The 22,803-nt window shown below is 47.7% G+C and overlaps 1 protein-coding gene across 2 annotated transcripts in view; it reads right to left on the bottom strand.

Moving 5' to 3' along the window:
- Positions 1-8,116: 8,116 nt before the first annotated feature.
- LOC147636958 (uncharacterized) overlaps positions 8,117-22,803 on the bottom strand; it is a 99,269-nt gene continuing 84,582 nt past the window's right edge. For both annotated transcript variants that reach the window (XM_086800547.1, XM_086800545.1), the window contains exons 12-13: positions 8,718-8,982; positions 8,117-8,529 (exon numbers count right to left, since the gene is read on the bottom strand). In XM_086800547.1, coding sequence (XP_086656673.1) covers positions 8,493-8,529; positions 8,718-8,982 — 302 coding nt within the window. In that variant the 3' untranslated portion in view covers positions 8,117-8,492. The remainder of the gene's footprint in view (positions 8,530-8,717; positions 8,983-22,803) is intronic.

Here is a 22,803-nt window from a genome sequence, read left to right as displayed (position 1 = left end):
TCTGCCCGTCTCTGCCCTCAGTCTAACCCACATGTACCTAGATCTCTGCGGACTATATGTATCAGTGGCTGTAGCTCCTCTCTAAACAATACTGCCACTCCTCCTGTGCCCCGTCCTCTATGCTCTGAACGAGTCTCCTGTCTACAAGCTGTCTCCCATCGGTATCCACTAACATGTGGCATGGACTGTCCAGGAGCCTGATGCGTCTCACAGTAGAAGATGATGTCCCTCCCAGTGAAACTATCCTCAAAAGCCCCTACATCAAGACGTAGAGATCCATTACAATTCCAAGTAGCAACTTTGAGTGTAGTCCCATAGGTCTCGCGCCGTCATGAAGAGCGCCTCTCCATAATCACCACTCTACCATCTCTATAGAAGGCCACTTTCCCTTTCTCTTGGGCTGCCCTTATCTCTAGCATTACTTCTTTCATGTGGGCAAGTTGCGAGAGTGTGAGGTCATCCCCAAGAAATATTCCCGTCTTCTTGAGTGCAGGACGTCTCTTCAAGAAGTCCTTCTTCGCTTCCATCGAGGGGAAACGAATGATAAGTGCTCTCTCCTTAGAAGATTCGCCACCACTACCTTCTCTCTTCTTTCCCACTCTCCATGCCTTTGTGTGCGTGGCTTCAATGCCCATCATAGAGAAGAGCTCCTTGGTTTCCCCTTCCGCATCATCACGGTCTTTTAGACCGGACACTCGTACATGTAAGGCCCGGGTCTTCCTCCTTTGCTCCTCTTCAAGGGTCATGTTGATGATGGTGGGAGTGGGGATGGGTGGCGATTCTTTACCTTTCCCTTTCTTGGCCCTCGATCCATTTCTCCGCCTCGTCCATCTTCTTTTGTGTCTTTGTTTTGTGATCACCTCCACCCATGAAGATGTCTTCTCTTTATGTTGCTCCTCTTCCTCTCGAATGATCCTCATTTGCTCCTTGATGGTATTCACACATGCCATGGCAGACATATACACTAGCAGAGAAGAGGATGGGCTCCTACTCATGGATCCCCTGGCACCTATGGATACCATTACAGCCCAGCTAGCACAAGAGCTAGAGATCTTCCATTTCTTCATGAGTAGAGATAGCCCTATCTCATGGCGGCACTTCAAAGAGCCCCGGACACCTTCTCTGCAGCAGCCACGCGCTTCGCCATGGGTTCAGCAGCCAGAGCTAGATTGACACAGGGATATGCAGCATTGGCTATGCTAGAGAGACAATGTCACTAGGCGCATTTTCAGGAGCCCCGGACGAAGGGGTGGCTATTTGACACATTAGTCACACCGGCACTGATGTATGGAGCAGCGGTATGGGTGCCAAGCCTTGCTACCCATTGGTGGACACAGATAGAGAGACCACAGGCCCTCATGATGGCACGCATGATACGCAGCAAACCGTCACACCTCATGACATTATCCGAGCAGAGTTTGTTGCGCCTCCTATGATGGTAGAGGCCATATTCCAGACTATATGCCTGCTAGACAGATTCAGAGAGATGCCACAGGACAGATTGTCATACAGAGCTTTTGAGGCATCTAGATAGCTGGCTGAGGCAGGAGACAGAGGATCATGGTATGCACAGGTCACACATTGGTTCTCACAGCATGGCCTAGACATGGATCATCTACCACCATTCGAGTATGACAGGGATGCATCACATATCCGTCTCTCTCGTAGTGAGAGGAATAGAGTATTGAGACAGGACATATGGCAGCTCTATACACCAGAGACATGGATATCGCCTACACAGCCTCTTCCACCGAAGATGCTGTACTACAGAGATCACTTCATGAGTATCACTAATGATGGATTTATAGAGAGGCCTAGATACATGGAGGGCTTTTTACCACACGGCTCCCGAGTAGCTATTGGTCAGCTTAGAGTCTCATCACATCGATTGGAGATCAAGAATGGTAGAGCAGCACGGATCCCCCAAGAGGAGAGGGTATGCAGATTGTGCAGAGAGAAGGTGAAGAGTGAGGAGCATTATGTATGCAGATGCGGAGAATATACAGCCATCAGAGAGAGAGATCCCATTTTATTCAGAGAGCCACATTCCCTACGCCAGCTCTTTGAGGCAGCAGACTAGCGCATACTGGGGAGATTCATTCTAGACATACAGAGAGACATACAGCGCATACTGGGGAGATTCATTCTAGACATACAGCGTCACAGAGAGACATCATTACAAGCTCAGACAGCTCCAGAGGGGAGACGACAGACACAGATTACTACATTTTTTCAGAGATCCACCCCACTCCCAGCCCCTACATAACAGGGAATTACTCTCCAGAGAGCAGAGACACTCAGAGCCCGCAGGAGACAGAGGACACCTGGCTTTCGGACACCACGCCTCTACCAAAGAGAGATGACAGAGATCAGAGCTCAGTTTCACAGAGAGGGTGCGGAGTGACTGGCTCGCTTCAGAGCAGACCCAGGCATGTTCTTCAGGGAGCTGTGGACACCCCCTTCATTGATGTATACCATTTTATACCCCCAGTATGGTACAGGATGGAGCTAGCTAGGTTGCATATCATGATTGTATACTCCATGCATATAGCTTTGCATTCTCCTAGTAGTAGAGCTCCATCCCCTCCGCCACTCATTGTACTTATTGCACACCCAGATTCAGCTTTTTAGTTCAGTACTTTTTCATTTTGTTGGGATGACAAAGGATACCCCACACAGGTACACTGATTTATCTTATAGGCCGAGTTCGGTCTTTTGGAAGACGTTAATAAAATCTTTCTTTCTTTCTTTCTTTCTCTCTCTCTCTCTACATCATTGACTCGTGCAAGTCTCTCTCTCTCTCTCTCTCTTCGCTGCCCGCCTGCGCCCCCCCCCTCCTGCCCTGCCCCCCCTTCGCTTCGCTTTTGCCGCCCTCCCCCTCTCTCTCTCTTCGCTGCCCGCCTGCGCCCCCCCCCTTCGCTTCGCTTTTGCCGCCCTGCCCCCCTTCGCCCCTGTTCGGGTCTTTTGGAAGACGTTAATAAAATCTTTCTTTCTTTCTTTCTTTCTCTCTCTCTCTCTACATCATTGACTCGTGCAAGTCTCTCTCTCTCTCTCTCTCTTCGCTGCCCGCCTGCGCCCCCCCCCCTCCTGCCCTGCCCCCCCTTCGCTTCGCTTTTGCCGCCCTGCCCCCTCGCCCCTGCGCCGCCCTCCCCCTCTCTCTCTCTTCGCTGCCCGCCTGCGCCCCCCCCCTTCGCTTCGCTTTTGCCGCCCTGCCCCCCTTCGCCCCTGTTCGTTCCTTTTCCCACCCACCCTTCCTCAGGCCCCCAAGGCAGCAACATAACTCTCTTCTCCTCTCTTTCCCCTACATGACTTGAACCCCCCCTTGTTGCTGCTGTTTTGCTCCTGTGTCATGGATTAATTTTCAGTCCATTGGCTGTGGGAATCTGCAAAAAGTCATGACCAAGACCGGGTTTAAAGAGGAGCTCGTGAAGATGGAGGACAAGCTCGGCACAATTATCAAAGAAAACAAGAAGATGGTCGACTCTTCCGTCACCGCAATCATAAACCGCCTCTCCAAACTCGAGAAGGGATTTGACAAAATCCAAGAGCTCGAAGAGAGATCTTCCAAGCAAGAGGCTGAGATTTCAGCTTTAAAGGAGGAACTAGTGGAGGCCAAATTGCATGCTAAGAGTCAAGCGGCTGAAATCTCAGCCCTCAAAAAGGAGTTGGCAGCCACTTCAAAAAGCAATCTTGAGGATGGAAAATTTCAGCCCTCCTTTCTTGTGTGGCGTCGGTATGTGGGGGCCTGGTGATACTGGTGATCCGGCTAGTGAAAATGCCAAGTATGTATGATCTGCCCCAATAGGACGAGGTGGGATGGAGAATGAGGTGACAAGCTGTGATGCCTCCAAAGACCCCATAATGTAGTCTACCACCGTGCCTCCGGTCCGTGTATGACCCCCATGTGGGAAGCATGTCAGCCCTCCTGATCCCGGCCACTGTAGCATCCCATTATAAATAACGAGACGATGCCTGGCTCCCAACTCTATTAAGTGGTCCCCATAATGTCCTTTGTCTGGTCTAGTGTCCTCTGATGCCCGACTAGCCCCTATCTCCTCTGGATCCACAGGGTGGAGGATCTCCATGTCATCATAGTCATACACCTCACACTGTCTGCTCCGTGTGTTGGCATTGAAGTCACCTGTAAGAAATACCTCCCCTAGTGTAGAATAATGCATAATCTCCTCTGAGACAGACAAGTGTATGGCGAGGCTCCTGTCTCCTCCTCTTGTGGCATGTCCTCTGTAATGACATAGGTGGATCCTGATGGAGGAAAGTAACATAGGGCTATGTATATAACCCTGTCCTATGAGAGGTGTAAGCTGATCCACATGTGTGCTTGTTCCTGATCCATCGATTGCTGATGACCATATTATGCTTCAAAGACACGACGGATCTCATTTCCGCCAGAGGATGGAGATTGCCGGCAAACCTAACCAGTGTTGGATTTGTCGTCGATAGGGCCACATTGCTAGAGATTGTCCCAGATCGAGGGGCCATGCTAGGAGGCGGCGTGGTCCTACCCTTCAGATGCCTTCTGCAGTTGCCAAGACTCCAATTGCTCCTTTGCCACAGCAGACCACACAGCGTTGGGTTGTGGTTAGGGATGGCAAGCACCCGTACTTGCCCCTTCACCCTCACCCCTTGTGGAGCACCCTAACCCTTATGCAGCTCTTGCCTCACAGGATGTTGATCCTTCTTTGGAGGATGAGGCTTTGCATGCACATGATCTGGATCCTTCAGAGGAGGATGCTGCATTATAGTTATAGGATGATTGTACCCTTGAGGATAATGTTGCGCATTCACATTATCACGGTACCTCTCCAGTTTTGAGAACTAGCCCTGGCTTTTTCCCGGAGTGGGAGAGAGAGGTAAGGTTTACATCGTCACATTTTCCCTCCCTTACCTATATGAGATGTACTTCCGTCTCTAAAGGGGGTCCTTCGTCGACCACGAGATCTGGTCGCTCGTACTTTGAGTCCTTAAGAGATCGTCTCTTGGAACATTTAGGGTCTTGGGGGTTTTTTTCCGTGTCGGCGAAAACAAATTGTAAAAACCCAGCTTCATTGTGCAGTTACAGATGGACCTATGGATGTATTGCTCTTGCAAAAGCATAAATTGGACGCTAGCCAATGTGGGAGATCAGGCAAGCTTCTCTCGGGACACACATTTTGGTCACCAGCTATTGGTACCAAGGATGGTGTCTATATCTCTGTTTCAGCTTTGATCTTGCCTTGCATCATTGGACATGGTGTCATTTAGCCTGCGAGAGCGCAATGGATCCTTCTTATGCAGGGTACTACACGCGTTGGTATTCTCAACCTCTATGCTCCTAACCATACAGGTGAGAGGATTGTCATTTGGAAATCTCTCACTACGCTGATGCCTCTTGCTAACCATTGGATTATTGGTGGGGATTTTAACATGGTTGAGATGCCAACGGATAGAAGAGGTGGACATGAGGGCTTGGTGCATCCTCTTGAAAGAGCGTCTTGGGAGAGGTTTATACTCTCCATTCATGGCAGAGATTGTTGGCATGAGGATGACATTTCGAGGAGACCATCCACTTTTCTTTATTCACGGTCTAATAGGAGAAGGGATGCAGGATGTATTTATGCATGGTTAGACAGATTTTATGTGGATGATTGGGTGCTTGACAAAGGGGGGCATACTTTTATTATTATTATTTTTTCCGAGAAAAGATCCTTTCATTAGTTTTAAAAAAAACCGCCCCCACTGGGCTACAAAACCCTCTCCTGCTCATAAGAGGCAGAGCAGAGAACAATCAAGGCAGCTAGGGAGACTCTCCCTAGGTGCAAAAAAGTACAAATAACCGAGAGGCTATATCATACAATAGGAGGGGGGAAGATCCAAACAGGTGGCCTGTAGTGCCAGCGGGGGGTGCCTGCATGTAGAGTATAGAAAGGGCCACTGCGCCAAGTGGAGTGGAAGGCCTGGTACCGCAAGATCGCTTGATCCAAGTTGCCCCGGATGCGGTCATACTGTCCTCACATGGTGTGAATCAACTCCTGCCAGATAGCCCGAACAGTCTCTGCTGGTGGCTCCAGTCTCCCCTCAAAAGCCCTGAAACAACGGGCTCTCCAAGTGAACCATATGGTGAGGTTGCTGAGGAGCTCCCATCGTAAATCCCTCTCCTGTGTCCAGCCAACGGACGAGAAATCCGGTGAAGGAACAAGGCGAGGCTAGCCCCTAATGAATCTGATGGCCTGGCTATCCTGCTCCGTCTCGTATCCCAGAGCAGGCCCTGACGAAGTCGACCAAGCAACGGCTCCCCACGTATACATGCCCTCTGGAGAGAGAGGGGCCAAAACGCGCAGCATCCTCAGCCAAATCTGCTGCGCCTGTGGACCGTCCCATAGGCAATGTCGCTGTGTCTCCAATGGGTGGCCGCATCGGACGCAGGTCGGCAGAAGGCCACAGTAGACAAGCCAGGTGCCAACTACAGAGCCCCTATGGGCAACCAGCTAGTGGAAAGCCGAAATCCTACGTGCCTGTCGGCTAGCCCAGAGCCTGGTCCAAAAATCCTCAAGGAACTCCTGTGAGAGTCCCTGTAGCCGCCAATGCTCCGATGTAGCTGGAGAGACCATCCTCCTCGCAGTCAAGATATGCCTCCCCAACTGAATGTGTACTGGAAAAAGGTGATCTCTATGGCCTCGGGGGATGCATAAGGATCATGCCACTCGTACTCGCCAGGGTCCCACTGGAGCCGGGCCAAGGGGCGCGCAGCATATGCCCATATGCGCCAATCAGAGTCCACATCTGCAAGGTCTGGATCAATCTGCCACTTCCGAGAAGCGGCGGCCACTACCCGTATCCTCTGAAAGATGCACTCTGCAACCAAAGGCAACTCCGCCTCCACTCTCTGAAGTCTGCCCTCATCCTGTATCTCATAGTAGAGGCATCTACCATCCTCAGTGCAAGCTCCGACAGCAATCAGGATCTCCAACTGTGTAAAGGCTCCCATCCACCGTGGGGCCGCTGGCTCGAACGGTGTGAACCACTCCTCAGTGAGTGCCTCCTGAATGTCATCCCTCATAATCAGCCCCCCTCTGAAGTGACTCAGCCTCTCCGCCTGGATCTCCTTCGGGAGACTGCAAAAGGCCTGCCAATCTCCAAAACTGCGTGCTCGGCCTGCCGCCAATGGTCCCTAGGCTAGACGAGGCCGAGAACCCAACATATGACCCTGCTCTGTGCGTAAGGCAAATCTGTCCTCCCATCCTCTAATGAGGCCTGTCCTCCTCATCTCTATGAAGATCCACCGTATCTCTGGTGCCCAAGTGCCCCCTGCTAGGGGAGCTCTAGCCTGCAGCTGCTGAAAAAGAAGCTCCTTCCAAGGCTCAGCGCCTGGGAGCAGCCCCCGAACAATAAGCTTCCCCAACAAGGCTCTACTCTGATCAGCTGGATCTATAATGCCCAAGCCCCCCTAACATTGTTTATGGGGATGCAGCATTGCACAACATATTTGGGGTTCTGTAGTCCAGCTTAATGGGAAAATTGAGTAGCCAAGCCATGCACGTGACTTGGGGAGCAGTTGCTTGGCTCTCCCAGTCTGGTCTGCAGCTTTTTTATGAGGGCAGTGGTACAAACTCTACTATTTTCATTCGTAGAGGTATTGCCCAGCATGGTTTATTGCAGGATGTCCCTCACTCTGATTATACACCCCCAAGACAAGGATTGACACCAGTTGAGAGACTGTTGCTAGTATTACAGGATGGCAGATCTGGAGAGCTAGATGCACGGCTGCTATTGAGGGTGTCCAGATTTTTGGGTCTCAGTGCATTAGTACTATATGGGGTGATATCATCCATACTCTTATGGCTACTTGGGCTTGTATTCGGGGGTCCTCTCATTCTGCATTATATTTATCCGGGAGTGGGACCATGGCATTTTCTTTTCCTCTAGTCCCATAGGTCTTTCATGGCATCATGATGCTCCTCAGTGGTTGAAATCGCCTTACATATTGGGGTGATTCTATTCTTTTATAGCCGTGATTGTTGTATGTCTTTTTCATACTTAATAGAAGTCTCTTTATGATTTTTTTTTTTTGACTTGCCTATCACATGCATAACGAAGCACGAACATTAGTACACAGCACAATAGAATAAAATGTGCATCACACCAAGGGCCATAAGTACAAACCACTTTTTTAAAGGACCTTCTCTACCATCAAACCATTTGAGGCTATCAATATTGCTTCTTCGAGTTCCTCAAGATCTGACAATCTATCAGCCATTGCATTCTTAGTCATTCCTTCAGTAATTGCAATTCTTGTGCTTGGCACTAAGTATTCCATAAAGCTTAACACACCGACTTTGTTGTTCACTCTTATGTTTACAAAGAAGGAGAAACAGCCACCATCCAAAAAGATGAAAACCATGTACATGAATCAAATGAGTAGCAATCATTGCAAAGAAGGAATGGGGACTCTTTGATAGACATGCAGTGTAGGCGTAAAAAGCAGCAGCACCACCTCAATCACACCCTCCTCCATGACTTTGGTCGTATTCTCTGCAAGGATACAAGAAAATTAATGTGGCAATGGGTTATTGATCAATAGTAATCAATGTACAAGGGCAATAACACATGCACATGCGCATGAAGCAACACACACACACACACACACACAGAGATGAGATGAGTCTTTAATGTATGGTTAAAGTCATGGAGTTGAGAAAAGATCCCCGCTGATGAATCACCTTTTTTGAACCTGATCATCTGCCTCTTGTGCTGTAGTGGCTAGAGAAATATTCTCCGTGCAAGATACAGCAGTTGAACTCAAATGCTGGTTCCTCCTCCTCCTCCGGGTGTAGACCTTAAAACCAGTTGGAACCTCTTGCAGTTCAAGTAGGACACTACTGGTGCTGCTTATCTCTGCATGCTCCAATATGAATGTTGGTAAATAACAATCATCTGCTGGCACAGCGTCCATTGGATCATGAAAGCCATCCATGACTGGCATTTCTGTCATTATAAAATCAAAAAACTTAGGAAATAAAACACTTTCATGATTGTGGAAAGATGAGAAAACCATAGTAGAAGCTGTCATGACACCAAAATCAGGTGAAATAAGGCTGATTTGATCTAGTGTCTCATTTCAACTATCAAGGCACCACTAAAGTTTAAAGTGAAATTCATCCATAGATATGTGCCCTTCAACATAGCGTCATATAAAGAAACATATGTTGTCTCCTGCGACGTATCCCAGCAGATTCAATGCTGACTGTAGTCAGGCAGTGACATTGAACAGGGGCAGGAGAAGGACCTGGCTATGCGCATGCGTGTGTGTGTGTGAATCTATTTTATAAAATTAAAGAAACATATTCACAAGACCCATACCCAGGTTTCAAATGGAGAAGGAATTAAATTGAAACTCAGAACATATAAGAAAATTGATATGAGACTTTCAGAGTGAAGATTTGATGACAATACAAAGAAACAGCACTCCTGCCACCCACACTACATTTGTCCTACAATTGGGTCACAACCACTTTCCTGTCACACATTAAAACTACTACCATGCCATTTGATTCCCGGCATAAGATGATCAGTAGCCTTGCAGTTGGGCAGACTTTGCCAGCCTAATGCTGCAAGACCATCGAAAGATATCTCCAACTCCTCTTGCAGGGTCGGTCCGTTCCATTTGGGCATACCTCATCACACCCTCCAAGGCGGTCAGGAGCAGCTTTTGTGGCGTGAAAAACCAGTTAAGTTTTTCATGGTGTCAAAGTTAAGCTGATTTGGGCTTCTTAGCACATATCATGCAGTTAGATAGCCATGCAGATGCACTTTGATAGCCATGTGTACCGCCTTGTGACGTGAAAAACCAGAGTTCAGTTTTTCATGGCATGAAAAACCAGAGTTTTTCACGGTGAACCAACTCTCTTTTGGTGATATTTGCATGGTCCCAAGTTAGTACAACACATTAGTGATGATAGATCTGTGTGGATATCAAACATCAAGCTCAAGTGTTGACATGCTTATTTTTATCCTGAGTTAAGGAGGGAAAAAAACAGATGTACAAAGAGTGTGTTCTCTATGGTATGCTTAAAAATCCAAAGGTGACCTGCTGTCACAAAAACAAGTGTGTGTATGTGTGCATGTGCATTCTATCACAAAAACAAGTGTGTGTATGTGTGCGTGTGCATTCTTCATGGTATGCTTGAAAATCCAGAGGTGACCATGTGTCACAACAAGAAAGTCCGTGTGGGTGTGTGTGCATCCATGAGTGTCCTCGATGGTATGCTTGAAACTGAGGTGTGACCGTGTGTCACAATACTTGTGTGTGAGTGCTCTTCATGGTATGCTTTTGGGCCTAAGAAAGAAAGAAAGTAATCTTAACGTCTACAAAAGATCCCAAGGGTCTATGAGACCGTGGTCTGTAAGGGATACAATGATACCATGGATACACTGAGCCATGGAAAAAATAACTCAGAGAAAAGGAAAAAACGACTATCACATAGAGATGTGATATCAGCATGTGACCCTATTATGGGAGAAACTAGCCATAATCAACTAATAATCATCGAATCTGATGGCTGAGATAATATCTGGCCTCTATGATGGAAGCATGTCATGGCGTCAAAGAACCTCTTGGATCTGCATCTGTCCCATGGAGGGTCGTGATGCTCCGAGCCAGGGACGTCTGGCCCGCAAATTAGACCAGCTCTATCAATGAGGACCCCTCTTGGATGGAGGGCTGGACTGCTATAGTGGGTAGTGGGCTCTGATGTGGATGCATGATGACTGAAGAAATCTGTAATGATCCTCTTGGGAAGTATCATGTTGGGTCTGCCTCTTGGTATGTTGTCTCAGTAATGCATCCCTATGACGTCTAAGCTCTAGTAATTACATGCCCAGGCATCTCTGATCATCAACCTCCATCACCTGTGCGAGTGGACCAAACCCCTCACAAAAAAGGCAGTGGAATCTCCCCTGTATCTCATTGTAGGCCGGGGCAGTGTAGTACGCCTCATTGTCCACCTATCCCTTGTGGTGCATACTCTGCATATCTGATCCTCGTGTGGGGTTCCATCAGCTCTACCACTCTTGACTCTGAGGTGGTGACACTCTAAGCTGGCCAATCACAAGACACATGGCATGTGACATGGATCTGCATGTTTCTCAGGATCACAGTGAAACTATCCTCAGAGACTCTCCTTGTAAACTGGGTTTGCAAGTGGTAAGTATTGGTTTTCGTCCAATTATAAAATTCAATTGTTTTATAAGGAATGTGAACAGTGCAAGTCCATACTACACTAAAAACTCAAGGATAAATAATAAACACGGTGGACATCTTATCAAACCATTCCCACTCATTGAGATCCTGGGACATCCACCATAAAGCCATAGGCACCAAGAACCTTAAGTGTTACACTCAAGGGAAGGATCAATAGATCAGTGCCTCCTTGAGTGACCCACAACTCCCACCAGATGGAGGACGTTCAGGGGGATGAAGTCCTGGGTGTCACATCTCATCAATCTCCAACCAGCCAAGACAGTAAAAAATATGCAATCTCCCTCCTAGTCCTGGTCTGGCATGGCCAATACCTGCAACATCGTACACCTGTCCTGGAAAAGGCACCTAGCCATGCGGGGTGATACTCATCATGAAAGGTGCCAAAGAGCCACTCATGGGGAATAGCTGCATCAATCTGCTCAATCCGTCTGTTATTCCCCTTGAGGTGCTGGGTGGAGGCAATTTTCTCATTCCACTCATTAGAGAGTCTTCCAATGCCTAATTGTTGGTGCGCATCTCTCCCGCTGGCCACTGCATATAACCAGAGGCACCCAAAGGACGGACACAATCATCTCTAATGAAATCATTCCATATAACAGGTTGTCTGTCTACTTCATGTTTGGATATCGGGATCTTCTGTCTCTAGAAGGGTCTCATCCTGCGCCAAGCTCTGGAAATAGCTGACGCAAGGGGAGACGAAGCTGCTCTACAATGTGAAGATGAAATGTATGTTGTAGGCATCTAGTCTCCACCTCCCCGAGACGAACATCTGGAGATCTGAGAGAGAAAGATGTTCTTCCATGGCGCAGTGCCCGGAAGAAAGCCTTTGACCACTAACTTTTTCCATGGCTCAGTGCCTAGAAGAAAGCTTCTAACCATTAGCTTGCAAAGCAGGGCTCTGCACTGGATATATGGATCTATAATATTCAGCCCTCCTTTCTGTCTGGGACAATGATAGTCTCCCATGCAACTCTCGCTCATGGAGTATCTACTGTGCCATCCAAACCTGACCAAAGAGAATTGCGGACCAATCTCCACAGTTGACTAATGCATCCTCGTGATGAGAAGCACCAAACAAGAGAAGATATACCATGGAGGCACATAGTACTTGGCTAATCACCAAGGTTCCAAATGCTAAGTCCAATTTCCTAGAGCTCCAATGAAGCAACTTTTTCCTTATGCTCATGAGAACTGGTGAAAAACTGTTGTGTAGGGACCAACCTGACATCCCAAGTATCTCGTAGTTGTTGGAAATAAGTGCACACTAGGTGTACTCTTTTCCTAGTCTAGTATAAACTTTTGTCTTGAGTCTTGTGTGTCTGCCATGTGGCATCTTATTTGTCCCACATATCAGCATGGCTACTATCTCTTGTACTACACACCTATATATTGTGGGTGTCACATCATAAGAAGCATCTAGCTTGTGTCTTGTCTACACTCATCTCAAGGTAACTCTTTGTCCTTCAATCTTGTTCTTATTTCACTTCTAGTCTTCTAGTTTCTAGCTCTTGTTTCCATATTTTAACATGGTATCAGAGCGACGTTCCTCCTAGCCTCTTCAGCCCATTGCCTTCATCTCAGCCATCGGGCTGTCCTTATTCAAAGTTTTTCGTGGAGCTGCTACTGTTATATCTCTTGGAGCTGCTGCTGCCCGTCATATTGGAACTGCTACAGCCCGCTGTACTGTTGCTGCTCTCCTTTGACTGCCTTCTTCATCGACTCAAGGGACTGTCTCTGCCTGGGATTTATTGCGCATCATCTAGAGGCAGCTGCAGATCGACTTTCCTCCTGCTAACGAGCTATTTGCTGCATTCAGTTCTGCCATTGCTTCCTCTTGAAGGGTCTACAAGGTACTGTGCATTGTCTCCTTCAGTTTGCTGGTCAGTCCTTTTGTTATCCTCATATCTGCAAACTGCTGGTTCCTCATGCTTCGATGGGCTGTCACATGCTATCGCCTTGACAAGTGGTGAGAGAGCCGGCTTCTAAAAACAATTTAGATCTCTTCTTTCATTCATTTCTGCAATCTTGTAAGGGAATAGACACTGCCCTTGCATTTTAGCAAGAGGTAAGACCTTCCCACATGGCCTCTTCTCTCATGTCTATCGACAAATTCAATGGGTCCAACTTTCATACTCGGCAAATCAAAATCAAGTGCCATCTTATGAAAGAAAGTCTTTGGGCGTTGTTCACCATGCTGCTCCCGAAGATTCTGACATTGAGCAAGTTGTCACTTATGTTCCCACTGCCAAGAATGACAAAGCCTATGCTATCATCTTGCTCGGTCTTGGAGATGATTACATTCATCACATCTCCGACATACAGTCTGCTTCTCGAGCATGGATCACTTTGGATACCCTTTTTGGACCCCGCTCTAAAAACTCTAAGATTGCACTTATGATCTCATTTTTTGATCTATATATGCAGGAGGGAGCTACTATAGCCTCTCATGTCAATTATCTTCGCAGTCTTATGGTTCAGCTTGCATCAGTGAAGTCCCCCATCTCCGAAGATATTGCTATTGCTGTGCTTCTCAAAAGCTTACCTGACACCTATGCTACTCTTGTCACTGCCTTCAAGTATCACAATAATCCTACTCTTGAAGGTATCATCAATGCTCTCCAAGAAGAGGAAAGAACTCAACGCCTACCCAAGAGGCAAAGATTGCCCTTGAGGAGGGGATGTCTTCAAGGTCCATCTATTTGTCTACAGTCAGTCTTCTGTCTATCTAGTCTTGTTTGTCTGTCTATTTGTCTATCAATCTGACTATTTCTTGTTTTAGATCCATCTTGTCCCTACCCTTGTGGACCCATATGAGGATATCACTTGAGGAGGGGTGTCTCAGGATCTTTTCTATCTTGTCTTTCAGTCTTGTCTTTTGTCTTCCTCCTAGTGTCCACTTAAGGAGGGTGTTGGAAATAAGTGCACACTAGGTGTACTCTTTTCCTAGTCTAGTATAAACTTTTGTCTTGAGTCTTGTGTGTCTGCCATGTGGCATCTTATTTGTCCCACATATCAGCGTGGCTACTATCTCTTGTACTACACACCTATATATTGTGGGTGTCACATCATAAGAAGCATCTAGCTTGTGTCTTGTCTACACTCATCTCAAGGTAACTCTTTGTCCTTCAATCTTGTTCTTATTTCACTTCTAGTCTTCTAGTTTCTAGCTCTTGTTTCCATATTTTAACAGTAGTGTTGCCTCTCTTAATCCAAGTAAATCCAAGTTTTTCACCCCAATTGACTCTCTCCGAATCACTAACCCAAAAACCAATATATTTGTGCCAGTCGATAAGAACTCTTGCAACAGATTTGTGCCATTTGAGCTGCAACTAAACAAAAATCCTCCAAGGCAATCTGCAAAGAACAAAGGAAAATGTGGGAGGCCTCGAGATACATAGCAGTGTGTTAACCATTCGTAGGTCAACATGGTTTCACCTACCTGACCTGGCATAAGGCGGGTTTTTTTTTTCTCGGGAAAAAGATCCTTCTATTAGTTACCAAGAAAAACAGCCTTAGGCTAAGTATAACTTCGACTTCATATATGGAGCGAGAATCAAGGAATAGAATGAGGGGGAAGGATGCACTTCTCCTCCGGCTGGCCGCTCTATGAGGAGAAGACTATCTCATACATTGAGGGGAGAGGGAAATAACCACACAGGTGGTCTATAGTGCGAAGCGGGCTCACCACCACTGTCAATGAGAAAGGGACCAGCAGCCAGATCCTCAAGAAGGCTTCCCGACACTTCCGTATGCGGTCTGAACCACCCCGAAGCTTGCCCCATTGGCCACGAAGGGTATGAAGCCAGATGCTCCTGATGGACTCCACTGGCGGAGTGAGGGTGCCTTTGATGGCTTCGCTACATCAAGCTCTCCAGATGTGCCATGTAGCAATACATCTGCAAATCTCCCATCTCTAGCAAGAACTTGGAGTCCAATGACTAGTAGAAGGGGCTAGGAGTGGCACTGCAGAATCTAGACATACGAAGGTGAGAGGCCTGAAGGGCTAGTCCCCCACCTGCCTCCTCATATGCCATGATAGCCTCGGCCTCAATGGCCCAAGCAACAGAGCAGCATGTAACAGTGTGGGAAGGAGCCCTATCTATAATAAAGATGCGGAGGATCCACTGCCAAACCTGCTAAGCCTTCGGGCAATCCCAAAGACAATGATTTTGGGACTCCTAGGGATGGCCACACCTCGGACATAATGCTGGAATACCTTGAATGGCCAGCCAAGTGCCAACTACTAGATTCATGTGTGCCAATTGCCACATAAAGAGAGTGATCTTCTGCAGTCGAAAATTATCCCACAACCTCTTCCAGAAATCTGAGAGAAAGTGCAGCGAGAGAACCTAGCACTGCCACTGTCTTGCTACTGTGCTAGAGTGCCCTCAACCTTTGGCATCTAAATCCTATGGCCAAACCGTGCAGTGTATGCAAAAAAAGGGGTACCAAGAGTCTCCTCCTTGTCCTGTAGATCATGCCATTTCCAAACTTGCTAAGCCTTCGGGCAATCCCAAAGACAATGATTTTGGGACTCCAAGGGATGGCCACACCTCGGACATAATGCTAAAATCCTACGGCCCAAACCGTGCAGTGTATGCAAAAAAAGGGGTACCAGGAGTCTCCTCCCTGTCCTGTAGATCATGCCATTTCCACTCCCCCTGGGTCCAACTAGAGGCATGTGAGAGGCCAGCCATCCCAAATCCACAAATGCCAGAGTGTCTCTTTGGCCACCTTGGCTTGATGAAACACTCGTGTGCATGGAAACCAATCACCCTCACCCTCTGCAAGGTACCTCCCCTGAAATCCTCCAAGGGGGGCTTTGGTCTCTCCAGTCTGCCATGAGGTCCAATAGAGAAGCGGAGCTCGCATCGCGCCATGAAGTATATCATGCCTGGTGAACACTCCCACCCACTGTGGGGGAGGATGGTCTGGGATTGGGGCTAGCCACTCTCTAGGGATGGAAGAGTCGATGTTGAGTCCCTACCTTGGATCCTGGTAAGGCCCCTCTCCTAGGCCCTTGGGGGCAGCTTTTTCAATGTAAGCCGATCTCCGAGTGATAGGACCTGTGCTCAAAGCTCCTCATGACACGTGTGGGCAAGCCCCAAGCATGTGACCACTAGGCAGATGGACCGAGGGGTTCCAAATCAGAAATTGTCGAAGACGCTCCTCGTAGGCTATTTGAGTTGACTACTGAAGGGCCGGCCTGAGATGATCCCAAACACACAAGAGACTGGCTCCAAATTTGTCCTCAAATGCTCGGCTAAAGCCACGAGCCCGCATCTTTGTGAAAATCTATCTCATGCTCTGAGGCCAAGGGCCTCCCAGAATCGGGGTGGGGGTGGAGATCCTAGCTAGGAGGAAGTCCTTCCACGGCTTGCCACCCGCAACAAGGCCTCGAACAATCAACTTGCCCAAAAGGGCATGGCTATGAATGGAGGAGTCGATGATGCCCAGGCCCCCTCTGCGTCGCGGGGCTGAATGATCACTCTCTAGGCAACCCTCCCGTTGTTTGCCAGACCTCAAAACGTTGCGAATCAACTGTTTAACCTAACCAATACAAGCCCGGGAGAAGGCCCAACAGGAGGTGATGTACCACATGGTGACGAGAAGAACCTGGTTCACCACCACAACTCGGCCAGCTAAAGAAAGCATGGTTGAACTTTAGTATAGCAGCTTCTTCTGAACACTCAGAAGAAAAGGGATAGTCGTTTGCTGCTCAGGGGAGATATCAATGCCCACATGGCATCCAAGATAACGAACTGGAGTGCCTCTCGAGATCCACTGAAAAGCCTCAATTGGATGCCAAGTCGGGGTAGGGGATGTGCCAGTTGATCTGCGCGGATGCACGACAGAAGATCTCTATCGCCTTGGTGAATCTCTAGAGGTTCCCTTTGTTCCTAGTCAGGTATGTTGTTGTGTCATCGTGGGGGAACTTAGAAACAAGCAACTTCTTCTGCGTGTGGATGGGAAGACGCAGTCCCTGAAGCCCGGTCTCCTGGGCGGAGAGAAAACTACTCATGGCCTAGGCTACAAACAGAAGAGATAAGGTGCTAGTGGGCAGCTCTATAAGACTAGCGAGATACTGTAAGGCGGCTTGCCATCGTACCTACTCGAATGGGCACTTATCTTTTGTATGATAGCGCTTGAACATATAAAGCGGCCTTACCTTTAGCTTAATGTCAAATAGGGAAAGTTTAAGGACTTCGTGTACACACTTGCTTAAGACTAGTAATAGTGGCTGGACCATTTTTGAGTTTGGCCGGCCTCGCGAAAATTAGTCACTTCCTTATATATAAGTCAATTTGACACTAAGCAATACACTTCGTTTGCGATAGAATCCTTGTGATCTCTTCTCCTCTCTACTCTTTGCTTGTGCTCTATTGAATTATTGCATGTTAGATGGATGCTTGCTTGAATAGGTTTAATTGGTTCCATTAGCCTATGTCTTACTTGCCTTTTGTAACTTTTGTAAGAGAGAACCATTGCTAAGGACATTCTCTTTTTGCCTCCATCAAGGCACAGAGAGGTCTACCTTCATCCCCTTAGCAAAGGATCATTCGAGTGAGACAACAGAGTGAGCATGCGACGGATGAGCTAGCGCACCCACATCGGGTTGTTGTATTGCAGCTTGAAGGCAAAAAGAGACCCAACGGCACATGATTCGGCAAAGGCTAAGGTAAGCTCTTAATTTGAACATATTTGGCACTCTGTTGACGGGAACTGGCCTAAGGCTTGCTCCGTTCTTCCGTCCGTTCCAAGCTATTGGGATTACCCAATATTTCCCGGTGTTGATTAGGAGGTCACACTCCGAATTTGGAGCCTTGGATGTGTTAGTTTATTGTTTTTTATTAGGTTTTGAAGTTTGTTGCATTCTAGCTTCAAATCTTGGCAGGGGAAAACCTTGGTTTCTTGGTGATACGCATGATGTTGGTGCCCACAAGTCTTAGATTTCATTCCATTAAATCAAGAAATAGAAAAGGATTGGTGATTAGGAGTGGAATCATAAGTATTCAGCTCCATTAGGTGTGGATTAGGGTATATAGCTAATTTTTTTTCATGCATTGTTTCAATTGGTAGCTTAGAAGCATGAAAAATGAGTTGATATAGTTAGATAGGGTAAAGGTGTGGAATTGCAGCTCCCCGTACTGTCGCGCGTCCCTCTCCGTGCCTGCGCAGTTGTGCACCTTCTCATCCCTGCCCTCCTGCCTGCCATTCACTACGCCCCCCCTCCTCTCTGACTGCCCATCATCCAGCTTTGCTGCTCACTTCTCCTTGCCTACCATTCACCTCGCTCCCCTCCTCTGTATCCACTTCTCCTCCTACCCGCAATCCCCTTCATTGCTGCGCAATCCTCCTCCTGCCTGCCACTCACCTCACCCTGCCCACCATCCAGCCCCTCCTTCCCCACCATTGCTCCTACCCTACTGCTTGCCATTGTTACTATCGCTGCCATCTCCTGCCCTTCTTTCCCTCCCCTCCGCCTCCCTTCTCTTCGCTGCCCTTCCTCTTGCGTGCTCAAGTATAGACTATTCTTTAATAGGTTTCAAGTTGGCCTTTCGTTTCGATTAGAATCATGACTAATCAACCCCCTCTAGCCGGGCGAACCATCCATTTTTCACAAGATGAGCTTGATTTCCTTTTTGCCAGAATTGAGAAAGACTCCAAGACGACACTCATTGGAAAAATCTTTGGCTCTCACCTCTCCCGTATCCAGGCCCATGCGATTGGGTTCTAGTGGTGTTGCCTTCTGATTCCGCACTCCACTTTAGAGATGTGAGGCTATTTGGGAGAGGATTCTTCCAAGTAGACCTTGATGTAGAGGAGGCAGCCTCAAAAGTGCTCAAGGGCAGTCCCTTGCCTTTGGGCCCAAGGAAGATTTTCTTCCTACCATACATTACTACTTTGACCCTGTCGAAGAAGATTGGAACCGTTACCCTATCACACTCAGATTCCCAAGGCTTCCTCATGCTTATTGGCCATTGTTGGAGGCCATTGGGCTGGTCCTACATGTGCCCACCATCCTAGGTTTTCCCACTTTTGCTGTTGCCTCGGCTGATGTTGCTCCCAGGGTTATGGTGTTGAGGATTTTGTGCTGCTTCTGGGCCCTTGACACAACATATGGAGACATCAGGCAGACCTAATCAGTGTCAGGTCTGTCACCAGGTGAGCCACTTTGCGCAGGATTGCCCTAGGCTATGGGTCGTAGGAGGCGGCACAAACACGCTCCCAAAGCGACAACCTATTGCTCTGCCTCGGCTAGCCTTTCGCCAGGAGTGGCGGGTCGACTCTCATGACCGCGACCCGCCCTCCAGGTGGGAACGCTAGGGCACAAATGAGGCCCTTCCTAAAGATTGTACACACAGTGATGATGTATTGGGTCAGAGTGATGAGTCTGCAGAGTCCTCCTCACACTACATCAGGGCAGAATGACTATGTTGAGTCCTCCTTGCTTGGTATGGACAATATGCAGGATGTACTTGGTATGGATACACGGGACATGTTGCCATCTTATGAGGCCTTGTAGGATGTGCAACAGGATTTATGTCGTAGTGTCCCGCAGGGCACGTACACAGACTATGCAAAGTCCATGACAGAGTGAACATGCTGACATTGGACTTTGTTCCAAGGATTACCCCCTTCTACAGCACTACGAGAGGCGGGTCCAAGCGTTTTCTTAGGTTTGGAATCAAAACCCTCTCTTTACCATGAGGATTATCTCATGGAATGTGCAAGGTCTAGGGAGGCTTCCCAAGCGCAATAGGAAGCACCTTGTTAAGGATCAGCTCCACCTTGCCATTACAGGTGGACCTATGGATGTGTTACTTCTGTAGGAGCACAAATTGGATATGTTCTAGTGTGGTAAAACTGATAAGATCCTCTCTAGACACTTTTTGGTCCGGTGCACAAGGGATCAAAGGTGGGGTATGCATTTCACTGTCAGCATTACTTTTGCATCATGTTATTGGCCATACCTGCTAGGGTACAATGGATTATGGTTATGCAGGAGGGACTGAAGTTGGGTATCTTGAATATCTATGTGCCTAATGTACGGGGAGAGAAGGTGGCTCTCTTGGGCACCATCACAAGTCTGCTACCCCTGGCTGATCATTGGATTGTTGGAGGAGACTTCAACATGGTTGAGCAGCTTGGGAGAGAGGGTAGAACACACCCCTTGGAGAGAGTCTCCTGGGAGAGATTTATAGTTTCCTTCTATGGCAGGGATTCTTGGACAGACGATGATTTCTAGAGGAGGCCTAATTCCTTATCTTACTCATGGCATAACCGTAGAAGAGGGGATGGATGCATCTTTGCACGGTTGGACAGATTTTATGTGGATGATTGGGGACTGGATAGAGGAGGCTCTATTTCCATCTTGTCAGGTACTACCAAATTAGATCATTGCCCGGTTGTCTTGTGCATTAGGGAACTTGGGAGCCAGAAGGGTGTACCGCCGCGTGCCCGCATCCCAGACTGACTCTATCAGGGTGCAGAGACCTCCCTCGAGGTTAGAGAGATTTGGAGACTTTGTGATCATCTTGATCCCTGGGAGAGGCTTGTTTTGGCCTGGAGAGGACTAGCCAACAGTATCATTATGTTGCCTCGGCCAAGAAAGAAGAGGCTCTAGACAAGGAGCGAACTATTAGACACAGGTTGGCTGCGCTTCAGAGGGAACATGAGAAGCATCCTACGTCCGCTTGGATCCCAGACCAGGCTGAGTTTGCATTTCATGCTAGCCAAGCATTTTGGACACAGATGGGTGGTAGATGCAACAAACCATTTTTCTCACACATGGACCTATGCACAATAGGGACAGTTTGAAATGCTTGCACAATTCTCAAGGAGAATTTCATATTGATCCAAATAAGGTGAGGAGTATTGCCTAAAAAATTTATTAGACCTTGCTCTCTATAGAGGCCCACTCTTTGGACGGACATGTTGCACAACAGATAGTTTGGGAGTGCATGCCCAGGCTTATTACAGATGATATGTGTGCCTCTTTGGATGCCCCCTTTTCGAAGGATAAGCTGAGACATACTTTGCATGCCCTTTCAAAAGGCAAATGCCGAGGGGATGATGGTCTCTCTCCATCCTTCTTTTTGCAGTTTTGAGATTACATTGGTGATGATGTTACTATTGCCCTGTAGGAGATGTGGTGTATTGGTATGATGCCCCATTTTATCAAAGAGGGTATTATCCACCTTGTCCCGAAAGGTGGGGACAAGACCAATATTAGACAGGGGAGGCCCATTACTTTGCTTGGTTTTGCTTACAAATCTTAGCGAAGGCAGTAAGTATGAGGCTTCAGCCTGTTCTTCAGAGAGTTATTCATGATACACAGAATGGTTTTCTCCAAGGAAGGAGTATTTTTGATAACATCTTTTCTGGGAAGCTGTGGAGTGGGCTAAATCTAGCCAACAACGCCTTGCCATTCTTTAGACTTTGAAAAAGCTTATGACAGAGGTGATTGGGACTTCTTGGAAGGCATAATAGCATGGGTTTCTCCCAGGAGTGGAACAGAGGGGTCTCATGAATGTATAGCAAAGCCCACAACAAAGTTTTAGCCTGCAAGGGGCGTGGTGAGTGCTTTCAGGTCTCGGTCTGTGAGGCAAGGATGTCCCTTAGCTCCACTACTCTACCCTTTAGTAGCGGAAGCTAAGAGCGGGTTTCTCTGAGTTACTCCAGGGGTCTCGGTCTCAGGCTGCCTCTTTGCACAGAGGAGGAGTTACTAGACTCTGAGTTAGTAGATGATATTGTGAACAGCAATAACAAGCTCTCTGCAAATATTGTATTACCAACAACATGTTTATAGCTTGTTGGAAAGGTTGGGTGGAAGAATTTATGATCAATGATACAAGAACAACCATTAAAGAAGTTCTTGTGTAGGTGGCTCTGCTCGCATGCGGAAGCACCGCATCCTGTGGAGTTGGCGTCATGGCCCTTTTCTCACTGACAGTGGTGGTACTTAGCCTACATGGCTGTTTTTCTTGGTAACTAATAGAAGGATCTCTTTTCCAGGGAAAAAGAAGCAATTCCTCCTAGAGAAGCTTCTCTGCCTTCCGCTCTGTCAATGAAATCTGAGATTTCATCCATGTAGAGTTAAAAGAGGGTTGGAGTTAGTGGGAATCCTTGCTTCACTCTGATGGTAGAGACCTCTTTAGAGATAACTCCTGAGCATCGCAACCTGCCAATAACTAACTCATATAGGGCAATGATAGCCTAGATCATGTCAGACGGACCCCAAGATGTTGCAAGTAATATAGGAGACGGGCCCAAGGCACTGTATCAAAAGCTTTGTGGATGTCAACAAAGCAACAAGGTGGCTGCCTTGGCCTGCTTGATGGTAGCGCCCAAAGCATGAATATGTGATCTGGCATGGAGAAGGTCCTCCTGAATCTTGCTTGCCCTGGTTCCCCGGTGCCTTGTATCCCTCTCTCTCTTGGCTAGTGTGCTTAGCTCAGACCCAAGTATAGATCCATAGATCTTGGCCAAGATATGGCTGATCATGATGGTTCTATAGTTTTTAGGATCCACCCGAGAAAGAA

This window comes from Cibotium barometz, chromosome 7 (assembly GCF_041138505.1).
Source record: "Cibotium barometz isolate CiBa-2024 chromosome 7, ASM4113850v1, whole genome shotgun sequence".
Taxonomy (NCBI): Eukaryota; Viridiplantae; Streptophyta; class Polypodiopsida; order Cyatheales; family Cibotiaceae; genus Cibotium; species Cibotium barometz.
The sequence above is the reverse complement of the archived record's forward strand: the minus strand, read 5'-3'. Positions and strand labels throughout refer to the sequence as shown.